The following is a 13,031-nucleotide window of genomic DNA, read 5'->3' as shown; positions in this document are numbered from 1 at the left end:
AGTCTGAAGACTCGCTAGAAACACCGCCCGTCAAGCTCCATTCGGAGCTTGATAGATAGGCCCCATGGTCTCCAGAACTGTACACAATAATCCAGATAAGTCATAACTAGTGATCTGTAAAGAGCCATACAAATCTTACTATTTCTACTGCTAATTCCTCTCCCAATGCAACCAAGTATTTGACTGGCTTTAATGGCTGAACTACTGCATTGTCTACCAAATTTTAAATCATCTGAAATAATTCCCAAGTCTCATTTGGGAGCAATGCAGGTAAAGATAATTTACTCCGGAGCTGCACACTGCATCGAGTAGGTGCTATCATATTGTTGAAAGGGGGTGGAGCTAGTTTATTACAGTGCACCCCTGTTTGTAGGTCACTCCAGAGGGAATCTGATCCAGCTATCTAGTTCCTCCAGGGTATGCCTATACCTGATTGCTAATATTTTGCAGCATCTGTCTTGCATGCCAAGATCCCCTTTTGATAGTTCCATAATAAATATAGAAATTATTTATAGAAAGATTTTTTCGTTTTTTTGGAAAAAAAAATGTAGTGTCAAATTATCAGCAAAATTAATTATTAGTGGAGCAGCTATGGGGAACATTAATCTAAGCAGTTATTACGAGAAGAAGAGAATCAATAAAGGATCTGTAGTAACATTAGTAAAAATGTTATAGGATGATTGAGTTGAGGAGCTTTTGCAAGAGTTAGAGGAAAAACTATGAAAAACAAAACACTTATAGAGATTAGGTATTACATGGAGTATTTACGGTAAATAGGTAGGGCTTTAGTAATTCCGGTAGTAACCATAACAACTTAGAGATACGAAGAAGGAAATATGAGGAATAGTTGGGGCCGATTTCACAGCAGCAGATAAAGAATTATTTTGAGAAATTTAGAACAAATAATATAAAGAAAGTAATGTTGTATATGGAACCGTAGGGGAGGGGTTAGAGTGAGTGATCGGGGGAGGAGCAGTAGTAGCTTGGGAGGAACTAAACAGAGCAAGGTAATTGGAATACAGTGAAGCAATGTACACATGATCCATTCTAAATTAAAGATACAGACTCTAAATAATATCATTTTCAAACAAATATTATAATAATTCAAGAATCAACAGTAAAAAATCTAGCAATTCACAAACATACTTTTCAGCACATAGCAGCAACAATTATTTCCTACATTTTTGAGTAAAATATTACATTTTTAAATTAATTTTTCTTCGCCTTTACATAAATAGATTAGGCTCATGTAGATACTTTACCTTGTATTTCTGGGTACTTGATAAAAATTAAGAATCCAAAATTTAGCGTTATTCCTGTGCTCTCTGCTCCCCCTAAAAACATGTCAGTTACTGTTGTTATGAGGTTTATCATATTAAATGGTGTCTTGGGATCCTGTTCCTTCAGACGAAAAATAAAAATATAAATTATACTCAAAGCCTGCTATTCTTCAGGGAGGCGATATAAAGTAATTCAGTAAATCAATAAATCAGTAAATGCTAAGGTATCAATTATTCTAAAGACCTAAAATCAATTTAGATCATTTCAATTTGGAATCTCCTGAGTTATAGCCATAAAATAATAAAAACATCTGAGAATAAATTTAAAATATATTAATTACTGAAATATTTTGTTAATGTATTAAAATTATAAAGAAAATAATAAAATACATAAATATATATATATGATTTTGTTAAAACTATACAGAAAAATATATTTACTAAACATCATGGTCTAACATAGATTTATATTAAATAGTTTATAAGATATTTGGCCTCTATTTATCAAGGTCTGTGCGGATCAGGTCCGACAGACATCGCTGAATACGGCGAGCAATACGCTCGCCGTATTCAGCATTGCACCAGCAGCTCACAAGAGCCGCCCCCAATAGGCCGCCAGCAGGGGGGTGTAAGTCAACCCGATCGTACTCGATCGGGTTGAATTGCAGCGATGTCTGTCCGCCTGCTCAGAGCAGGCGGACAGGTTATGGAGCAGCAGTCTTTGTGACCGCTGCTTCATAACTGGTGTTTCTGGCGAGTCTGCAGGCTCGCCAGAAACACGGGGCATCAACCTCCATTCGGAGCTTGATAAATATGCCCCTAATTTTCTTTTTAAAAATACCATATTACTGAATGTTAAAGGAAAATGGGAGTAAGGTTATGCTTAGCACCTGACAATTTTTTACTCTTGTAAACACAGTGGGATTGATTTATCATTTGTTGAGAGGACATCACTGAACATAAACAGTATACGTTGTCCACATTTATCATTGCACAAGTATTTCTGGTGAAATGTTTGTGCAATGCTGCTCACTGGTGGCGAATCAACTGTCAATCATCCCAATCGTATCGCATCGGGATGATTTCAATCTGCCATCTAAAAGGTGGCGGACAGGTTAAGGAACAGCGGTCTTATGATTGGCCTCCAAAGCAGCAAAGGCTGCTTAATACATGAAGCCCAATAACATAATGAGGGAGTATATAAACCTACAGCAAATATGATACTATGGGGCATATTTATCAAGCTACGTATGGAGCTTGATGCCCCTTGTTTCCGGCGCGCCCATCTAAAGACTGCTGCTTCATAACTTGTCTGCCTTCTCTGAGGCCGCGGACAGAAATCAACCCGATCGAATACGATCGGGTTGAATGACACCCCCTGCTAGCGGCCGCGAATCTGCAGGGGGCGGCATTGCACCAGCAGTTCACAGCATACTATGTTGGCATTTATCAATGTGCGTTGGACACAATACGCTACTTTGTATCATGTCTGCTCGAACATTGATAAATATGCCCCTATAAGTACAGCTAATAAATAATACTTTTTGGCTCCATTTTAGCATTCACAATCAAAACTAGTTAATTATTTTTCCCGCTCACTCTCACATTAATCCTTACCTGTTTCATTCTGATGAGAAAACAATCAATATAATCCCGAGGACAGTTTGGGTCCAATGTGGCAAGGTTAGATTTTATTTGTTCCTCAATAACATCCATGAGTTCTTGGAACAGGGGGAAAATGTTGTTATGTGGTCCAGGCATTACACGCATCAACGTTGGTAAAACATCATACATCTGTAAGAGAAGGTAAAGAATCAGTATGGAGTAAAAAGTAGCCTCATTAAACATTTGGAGGAGTTTTAGTAAGATTTTTTTATTATTCTCTGGACAGACAAGGTTCTCAGGTAGTGAACCTGTCCGTACAGCGTTTACTGCCTTTATGTATCATTGCACGAATGGACACTCCTGATATGTTACCTCCTTGCTCTCAGCCAATCAGTTGAGAGCAGAACTTGGCAATCACACTCCAGTTAGTCCAGGGGGATTTTAATCTGCCATCTGAGGTTGTGAAGAGGTTTTAGGAAGCAGCAGTTTAAATGTTTGCTTTACACAGTACATTATGGTTGCAAGCTTGCTTAGTGAGCCTAAAACTGATATGGCCATTCACATTTTGCTAAATCTAGCCCAAGTGAAGTTACAGTTATATGAATGATAGAAATCAGTTATATGTAGATGTTAAAAGGTTTATAGGGAGTGGCTCCTTATCTCAGTTCTTTTGACAGACTTGCATTTCAGCAAATCAGAGCCCTCTCATAAGTAACTCCACAGCCGTGAGCACAATGTTATCTATATGGTACACATGAACTAGCGCCCTCTAGCTGTGAAAAACTGACAAATGTATTAAGATAATGGGGTCTATTTAACAATGGCTGAATGGCCCCTGTTCCCCTTGTTTCCACGCGATCCTTCAGGCTCGCCGGAAACAGGAGTTAAGAAGCAGCGGTCTTAAGACTGCTGCTCCTAAACTCATACACCGCCTCTGAGGTGGCGTATAGCAATCCCCCGATTATGTACGATCGGGCTGATTGGAATCTGCAGGGGGCGGTATTGCAACAGCAGTTCACAAGAACTGCTGGTGCAATGATAAATGCCGACATTTATTGATGTGCGGCGGACATGGTTCGCTATAGTGGATCATGTCCATCCGCACAATGATAAATGGACCCCAAAAGGTGGCCTTCAAGGGGTTAAAAATTAGCATATGAGCCTACCTAGGTTTAGCTTTCAACAAAGAATAGCAAGAAAACAAAGCAAATTTCAAGATAAAAGTAAATTGGAAAGTTGTTTAAAATGACATGCCCTATCTGAATCATGAAAGTTTAATTTTGACTAGACTGTCCCTTTAATTAAAGGGATAGTAAAGTCCAAATTAAACTTTCAATTTAAACTAAAGGGAGAAGTTATATATAGTAGAAAGAGCTTTTAGAGAATGTAATTGGATAAAATATACAAAAATGAAAGGGACATGATACTAAATTGTTGAAGCACTTGAAACTGATGCAGCATAGCTGTAAAAAGCTGACTAGAAAATATCACCTGAACATCTTTATGTAAAAAAGGAAGATGTTTACCTCACACCCCACTGTAAAGAGATTTTAAGCAGCCAGTGAGGATACTTGTCCCATGACTTGCAAGGGAGTCTGCATCTGGCATGTCAAGGCACAGTCATGTTATTTCCATATTTTGTTTAAAGGGACATAATACTCATATGCTAAATAACTTGAAAGTGCTGCAGCATAACTGTAAAAAGTTTACATGAAAATATCACCTGGAGTTCTGAACTACTATATGTAAAAAAGAGAGATATTTTAACCTCACAATTTCTTCAGCTTAGTTCTGAAAAAAAAAAAAAAAATCAGCATCAGCAGTGCTGAGGTAATGGTTTGCTTTGTTCTCATGAGATTTCACTGAAATCACAGAATTTCATTGAAATCTCATTAGATCACAGCAAAGCAAAGCATGACCTCAGCACTGCTGATGTTGATTGGCTATTGTTTTTTTTCAGCTTGCAGCTGGACAGCATTTGAAATAAAACTGTTTACACTGCACTTACTCTGGTGAGCTGAAGAAATTTTAAAGGTAAAATATCTTCCTTTTTTACATAGAGATGTTCAGTTGATATGTTCTTGTCAGCTTTTTACAGTTATGCTGCATCACTTTCAAGTGATTTAGCATAGGAGTATTATGTCCCTTTAAAAGATTATTTGAAGACATTTCATGGAGAGGAGCAGCAACAGGAGAAGTGATGTCACATAGACATATTTAACTACATTTCTGCTACTTTAACACTAAAGATTTTCACAAAAGTCAATCTCACCTGGCCCCATAAGGAGCAGACTAAATGAAATGCTTCATGCACATTGTTTAGAATCTGAATCCATTTCTTATCACTGTATTTATAACGTTTTCCCATGAGGAGTGACGCAATGATATTGGATGAAGCACAGATCATTGTACTGCTGGGATCAACTGGTTCTTCTGCAGGAAAAAAATGATAAATATAAATGTTTATGAAACTTAAAGGGACAGTGTAGTCAAAATTTTAACTTTTATGATTCAGATAGGGCATGCAATTTTAAACAACTTTCCAATTTACTTTGATCAAATTTGCTTTGTTGTCTTGGTATTCTTTGTTGAAAGCTAAACCTAGGTAGGCTCATATGCTAATTTATAAGCCCTTGAAGGCTGCCTCTTATCTCAGTGCATTTTGACAGTTTTTCACAACCAGACAGTGCTAGTTCATGTATTCTATATAGATAACATTGTGCTCATTCCCATGGAGTTAATTATGAGTCAACACTGATTAGATAAAAAGCAAGTCTGTCAAGAGATTTGAGATAAGGGGGCTGTCTACAGAGGCTTAGATACAAGGTAATCACAGAGGTAAAAAGTATATTTCTATAACCGTGTTGGTTATGCAAAACTGGGGAATGGGTAATAAAGAGATCTATGTTTTAAAATAAAAATTGTTAAGTAGACTTTCCCTTTAATGTAAAAGTAAAATAAGATGTGGTGGTGATCGAGCCAAGGCACTATTGAGGTTGGAATAGAGGTGGATACATAGGCCTCTAGTTATCAACGCGTCTACTTTACCTGCCTTCGCCGGCCCAATACGCCCGCCTAAGCTTGCCTACCATCGCCGCCGCGGACCTGAATACGTTCGCCAAAGTTATCAAAAAAGCTGTCAAAAAGCCGCGCACCAAGTACGGGGCGATGAGCAGCGGACTGTGATAGTTATCACTCATCCGATCTTGCTGCTCTTTGGCTTTTTGACAGCTTTATTGACAACCTGTCACTAAGCACAAACACTAACTACACTGTTCTAACCCCTATACCGGTGCCCCCGGAGCCCCCCGCAACTAAATAAAGTTAGTAACCCCTAAACCGCCGCTCCTAGACCCCGCCGCAATTCTTATAAATGTATTAACCCCTAAACCGCCGCTCCCGGACACCGCCGCCACCTACATTATACCTAGTAACCCCTATCCTGCCCCCCCTATACCGCCGCCACCTATAATAAAGTTATTAACCCCTATCCTGCGTATCCCGGACCCCGCCGCGCCTAAATAAATAGTTTAACCCTTAAACCGCCGCTCCCAGACCCCGCCGCAACCTATATTAAACTTATTAACCCCTAATCTGCCCCCCCTACACTGTCGCCACCTATAATAAATTTATTAACCCCTATCCTGCCCCCCCTACACCGCCGCCACTGTAATAAAATTATTAACCCCTAAACCTAATTCTAACACTAACCCTAACACCCCCCTAACTTAAATATTAATTAAATTCATCTAAATAAATTGAACTCTTATTAAATTAATTATTCCTATTTAAAACTAAATACTTACCTTTAAAATAAACCCTAATATAGCTACAATATAAATAATAAATTTATTGTAGCTATCTTAGGATTTATTTTTATTTTACAGGCAACTTTCAATTTATTTTATCTAGGTACAATAGCTATTAAATAGATATTAACTATTTAATAGCTATCTAGTTAAAATAAAGAGAAATTTACCTGTAAAATAAAAACTAACCTAAGTTACAATTACACCTAACACTACACTATACTTTAATAAATTATTCCTATTTAAAACTAAATACTTACCTGTAAAATAAACCCTAAGATAGCTACAATGTAATTAATAATTACATTGTAGCTATTTTAGGATTTATATTTATTTTACAGGTAACTTTGTATTTATTTTAGCTAGTTAGAATAGTTATTAAATAGTTATTAACTATTTAATAACTACCTAGCTAAAAGAAATACAAAATTACTTGTAAAATAAATCCTAACCTAAGTTACAATTAAACCTAACACTACACTATCATTAAATTAATTAAATAAATTACCTACACATAACTACAATTAAATACAATTAAATAAACTAACTAAAGTACAAAAAATAAAAAAAGCTAAGTTACAAAAAATAAAAAAAATAAGTTACAAACATTTCAAAAATATTACAACAATTTTAAGCTACTTACAACTAATCTAAGCCCCCTAATAAAATAACAAAGCCCCCCAAAATAAAAAAATGCCCTACCCTATTCCACATTAAAAAGTTACCAGCTCTATTACCTTACCAGCCCTTAAAAGGGCCTTTTGCGGGGCATGCCCCAAATAAAACAGCTCTTTTGCCTGTAAAAATAAAATACACCCCCCCCCCAACATTAAAACCCACCACCCACATACCCCTACTCTAACCCAAACCCCCCTTAAATAAAACTAACACTACCCCCCTGAAGATCATCCTACCTTTAGCCGTCTTCAGCCAGCCGACCCACCGATAGAACCGAAGAAGAGATCCGAAGTGGCAGAAGTCATCATCCAAGGGGCACTGAAGAGGTCTTCCATCCGATTGAAGTCTTTATCCAAGCGGCGTCTTCAATCTTCATCCATCCGGAGTCGAGCGGAGCCATCTTCAGACCAGCCGACTCGGAGCCATCCTCTTCTTCCCGACGACTAACGACGAATGAAGGTTCCTTTAAGGGACGTCATCCAAGATGGCGTCCCTTCAATTCCGATTGGCTGATATGATTCTATCAGCCAATCGGAATTAAGGTAGGACAAATCTGATTGGCTGATTGAATCAGCCAATCAGATTGAAGTTCAATCCGATTGGCTGATCCAATCAGCCAATCAGATTGAGCTCGCATTCTATAGCAAAAGTAGTCAGATAGTGGCGAACTTGTGTGCGGAACATCTGGAGTGACGTAAGAATCGATCTGTGTCGGACTGAGTCCGGCGGATCGAAGCTTACGTCACTAAATTCTACTTTTGCCGGTCTAAAGGGCTTGATAACTAAGGCGAATCAGCCTCGCCACAAATACGCTGCGGAATTCCAGCATATTTGAGGTTGACGGCTTGATAACTAGAGGCCATAGGCTGGGAACTATTTCAACTAATGGTCTCAACACTATGATCAAGTATAGTTGCTTCCACAAATAAGGACTGTTGGTCTCCTTTCTTCAAATATATGTTTTTACCATATCCTTGGTGCACATTGTGGTTTGCTCTTGTCTTGTTTTTAAAAATTAAGCTAGGTCTAATAAGAAATCACATTAGGAGTAATATGTGAAATATATGCCGATCAGATGAAACATGAGTTTAAATTGTAGGCAATTTAACTTTGGGTTAAAAATTTGGTTGCTATTAGCAACATTCTCCTTTTTTTGTGTTTCTTTCTTACTAGCATACGCTAATGTTTTTTTCTGACAGGTGGATCCCTGATACTGCATATATTACCATGGTGATCTCAATAACATAAATTACACCAGCTGATGAAACGCCATGTGTAGGCGACTAGCTGTTACGTTGTATCGTGCACAACTGCTGGCTTTGTGTTCGGCGATCACCATGATAACGGACTCGTTCTGATGACGTCCATAACGCATGTGTTTTCTATATGGATTGATGCGATGAGTCACGCAGTCATATGCAGAATTTCAGGTCATCCCCTGTGGGTATATTAGGCACTAGTGTAGGGGTGTGTTGTTATATGCTGTGTGGAATATTATTCATGTGACCAAGGCCTCTGTGAGGGGCCAAAACGTTATGTGTTATGACTTGACACAATAAAGGTGGTTGGAACAAGCTGTGGTGCCTACATATGTGTTGTGCAGTTGGGATCTTTGTCGAGTCCAGTTCAGCATACCGGTTCATCTTGTTATGATTTTGACAGAGCACACAGTTGTTGGAGGTGATGGTGAGTGTTGATCTACTTGGATTTCTATATACAGTTGTATGCAAAAGTTTAGGCAAATCTGACAATTTCTATGATTTTCATTTATAAATAATTGGGTGTTTGGATCAGCAATTTCATTTTGCTCTATCAAATAACTGAAGGACACAGTAATATTTCAGTAGGGAAATTAGGTTTATTGGATTAACAGAAAATGTGCCATATGCATCATAACGAAATTAGACAGGTGCATACATTTGGGCACCCTTGTCATTTTGTTGATTTGAATACCTGTAACTACCTAGCACTGATTAATTGGGTTTGGTGAGCCCATTAAGCCTTGAACTTTATAGACAGGTGCATCTAATCATGAGAAAAGGTATTTAAGGTGACCAATTGCAAGTTGTTGTTCTCTTTGACTCTCCTCTGAAGTGTGGCAACATGGGGGCCTCAAAACAACTCTCAAATGACTTGAAAACAAAGATTGCTCAACATTATGGTTTAGGGGAAGGCTACAAAAAGCTATCGCAGAGATTTAAGCTGTCAGTGTCCACTGTGAGGAACATAGTGAGGAAATGGAAGACCACAGGCACAGTTGTTGTTAAGGCCAGAAGTGGCAGGCCAAGTAAAATATCGGAGAGGCAAAGGATGGTGAGAACAGTCAAAAACAGCCCACAGACCACCTCCAAAGACCTACAACATGATCTTGCTGCGATGGTGTCACTGTGCATAGTTCAACAATTTAGCACACTTTTCACAAGGAGAAGCTGTATGGGAGAGTGATGCAGAAGAAGCCTTTTCTGCACACACACCACAGAGTCGCTTGAGGTATGCAAATGCACATTTGGACAAGCCAGCTTCATTTTAGAAGAAAGTGCTGTGGACTGATGAAACAAAGATTGAGTTATTTGGTCCTAACAAGGGGCTTAATGCATGGCGGCAAAAGAACACAGCGTTCCAAGAAAAACACTTGCTACCCACAGTAAAATTTGGTGGATGTTCCATCATGCTGTGGGGCTGTGTGGCCAGTGCCGGTACTGTGAATCTTGTTAAAGTTGAGGGTCGCATGGATTCCACTCAATATCAGCAGATACTTGGGAATAATGTTGAGGAGTCAGTCACAAAGTTGAAGTAATGCCTGGGCTAGATATTTCAACAAAACAACAACCCAAAACACTGCTCAAAATCTACTCTGGAATTTATGCAGAGGAACATCAATCCTAACTGAACTGGAGATATTTTGCAAGGAGGAATGGTCCAAAATACCTTCATCCAGAATCCAGACACTCATTACAGGCTATAGGATGCATCTAAAGGCTGTTATTTCTGCTAAAGGAGGCTAAATACTGATGCAATTTTTCTGTTGGGGTGCCCAAATTTATGCACCTGTCTAATTTCGTTTTGATGCATATTTCACATTTTCTGTTAATCCAATAAGCCTCATTTCAGTACTGAAATATTACTGTGTCCTTCAGTTATTTGATAGATCAAAATGAAATTACTGATCCAAACACCCAATTATTTATAAATGAGAAAAATGGAAATTGTCAGGGGTGCCTAATTTTTGCATACAACTGTGTATATATATATTGTATATATAGACTGCACTCACTGGATTTGTATCCAGTGAGTGCAGTCAATGGCCTCTAGTTATCAAGCCGTCAACCTCAAATACGCTGGAATTGTGCAGCGTATTTGTGGCGAGGCTGATTCGCTTAAGTTAGCAAGCCCTGCTGCCCGGCAAAAGTAGAATTTTGTGATGTAAGCTTCGATCCGCCAGACTCAGTCCGACACAGATCGATTCTTACGTCACTCCAGATGTTCCGAATGCAAGTTCGGAACAATCTGACTACTTTTGCTAGTTATCAAATGGCTACCAGGTACGCTCGGCACTTTTCCGGCCCAGCGTACCTGGTTTTCAATCCACCGCCCTGGAGGCGGCGGATCCCATAGGAATCAATGGGAGTCTGAACATAGCGAAAGCTCATGTTCGCTGCTGCCAGACATCCCATTGATTCCTATGGGAAACATCTGCACCTAACATGTACCCCGAGTCTAAAAACCCCTAATCTGCCCCCCCGCTACACTGCCGCAACTAAATAAATGTATTACCCCCTAAACCGCCGCTCCCGGAGCCCGCCACAACTATAATAAACATGTTAACCCCTAAACAGCTGCTCCCGGAGCCCACCGCCACTCTAATAAACTTATTAACCCCTAAACCGCCGCTCCTGTACCCCTCCGCCACCTACATAATACCTATTAACCCCTATCCTGCCCCCCTATACCGCCGCCACCTATAATAAATGTATTAACCCCTATCTTGCCGATCCCGTACCCTTCCGCAACTAAATAAATTGTTTAACCCCTAAACCGCCGCTCCCGGACCCCGCCGCCACCTATATTAAACTTATTAACCCCTATTCTGACCCCCCTACACCATCGACACCTATAATAAATTTATTAACCCCTATCCTGCTATACCACCGCCATCTATATTAAACTTATTAACCCCTAAACCTAAGTCTAACCCTAACACCCCCCTAACTTAAATATTATTTTAATAAATCTAAATAAAATTACTCTTTTTAACTAAATTAATCCTATTTAAAACTAAATACTTACCTATAAAATAAACCCTAATATAGCTACAATATTACTAATAATTATATTGTAGCTATTTTAGGATTTATTTTTATTTTTACAGGCAAATTTAAATTTATTTTAACTAGGTACAATAGCTATTAAATAGTTAAAAAGTTAATAGTTAATAGTTAAAATAAAGACATATTTACCTGTAAAATAAAAACTAACCTAAGTTACAATTACACCTAACACTACACTATAATTAACTAAATTATTCCTATTTAAAACTAAATACTTACCTGTAAAATAAACCCTTAGGCCTAGATTTGGAGTTCGGCGGTAGCCGTCAAAACCAGCGTTAGAGGCTCCTAACGCTGGTTTTGGCCGCCCGCTGGTATTTGGAGTCAGTGATTAAAGGGTCTAACGCTCACTTTTCAGCCGCGACTTTTCCATACCGCAGATCCCCCTACGCCATTTGCGTAGCCTATCTTTTCAATGGGATCTTTCTAACGCTGGTATTTAGAGTCGTTTCTGAAGTGAGCGTTAGAGCTCTAACGACAAGATTCCAGCCGCCTGAAAAAAGCAGGAGTTAAGAGCTTTCTGGCTAACGCCGGTTCATAAAGCTCTTAACTACTGTACCCTAAAGTACACTAACACCCATAAACTACCTATGTACCCCTAAACCGAGGCCCCCCCACATCGCCGACACTCGATTCAAATTTTTAACCCCTAATCTGCCGACCGCCACCTACGTTATATTTATGTACCCCTAATCTGCTGCCCCTAACCCCGCCGACCCCTGTATTATATTTATTAACCCCTAACCTGCCCCCCACAACATCGCCGCCAGCTACTTAAAATAATTAACCCCTAATCTTCCGACCGCAAAGCGCCGCCACCTACGTTATCCCTATGTACCCCTAATCTGCTACCCCTAACACCGCCGACCCCTATATTATATTTATTAACCCCTAATCTGCCCCCCACAACGTCGCCGACACCTGCCTACACTTATTAACTCCTAATCTGCCGAGCGGACCTGAGCGCTACTATAATAAAGTTATTAACCCCTAATCCGCCTCACTAACCCTATCATAAATAGTATTAACCCCTAATCTGCCCTCCCTAACATCGCCGACACCTACCTTCAATTATTAACCCCTAATCTTCCGATCGGAGCTCACCGCTATTCTAATAAATGGATTAACCCCTAAAGCTAAGTCTAACCCTAACACTAACACCCCCCTAAGTTAAATATAATTTACATCTAACGAAATAAATTAACTCTTATTAAATAAATGATTCCTATTTAAAGCTAAATACTTACCTGTAAAATAAACCCTAATATAGCTACAATATAAATTATAATTATATTATAGCTATTTTAGGATTAATATTTATTTTACAGGCA

At 39.0% G+C, this 13,031-nt stretch overlaps 1 protein-coding gene across 1 annotated transcript in view; it reads right to left on the bottom strand.

The window, feature by feature from the left end:
- The window catches only part of LOC128666893 (cytochrome P450 2G1), a 52,641-nt gene that overhangs the window by 19,538 nt on the left and 20,072 nt on the right, over positions 1–13,031 (bottom strand). The window contains exons 4-6 of the mRNA XM_053721705.1: positions 5,158–5,318; positions 2,898–3,074; positions 1,263–1,401 (exon numbers count right to left, since the gene is read on the bottom strand). Coding sequence (XP_053577680.1) covers positions 1,263–1,401; positions 2,898–3,074; positions 5,158–5,318 — 477 coding nt within the window. The remainder of the gene's footprint in view (positions 1–1,262; positions 1,402–2,897; positions 3,075–5,157; positions 5,319–13,031) is intronic.

This window comes from Bombina bombina, chromosome 7 (assembly GCF_027579735.1).
Source record: "Bombina bombina isolate aBomBom1 chromosome 7, aBomBom1.pri, whole genome shotgun sequence".
In the NCBI taxonomy this organism is placed as follows: domain Eukaryota; kingdom Metazoa; phylum Chordata; class Amphibia; order Anura; family Bombinatoridae; genus Bombina; species Bombina bombina.
The sequence above is the reverse complement of the archived record's forward strand: the minus strand, read 5'-3'. Positions and strand labels throughout refer to the sequence as shown.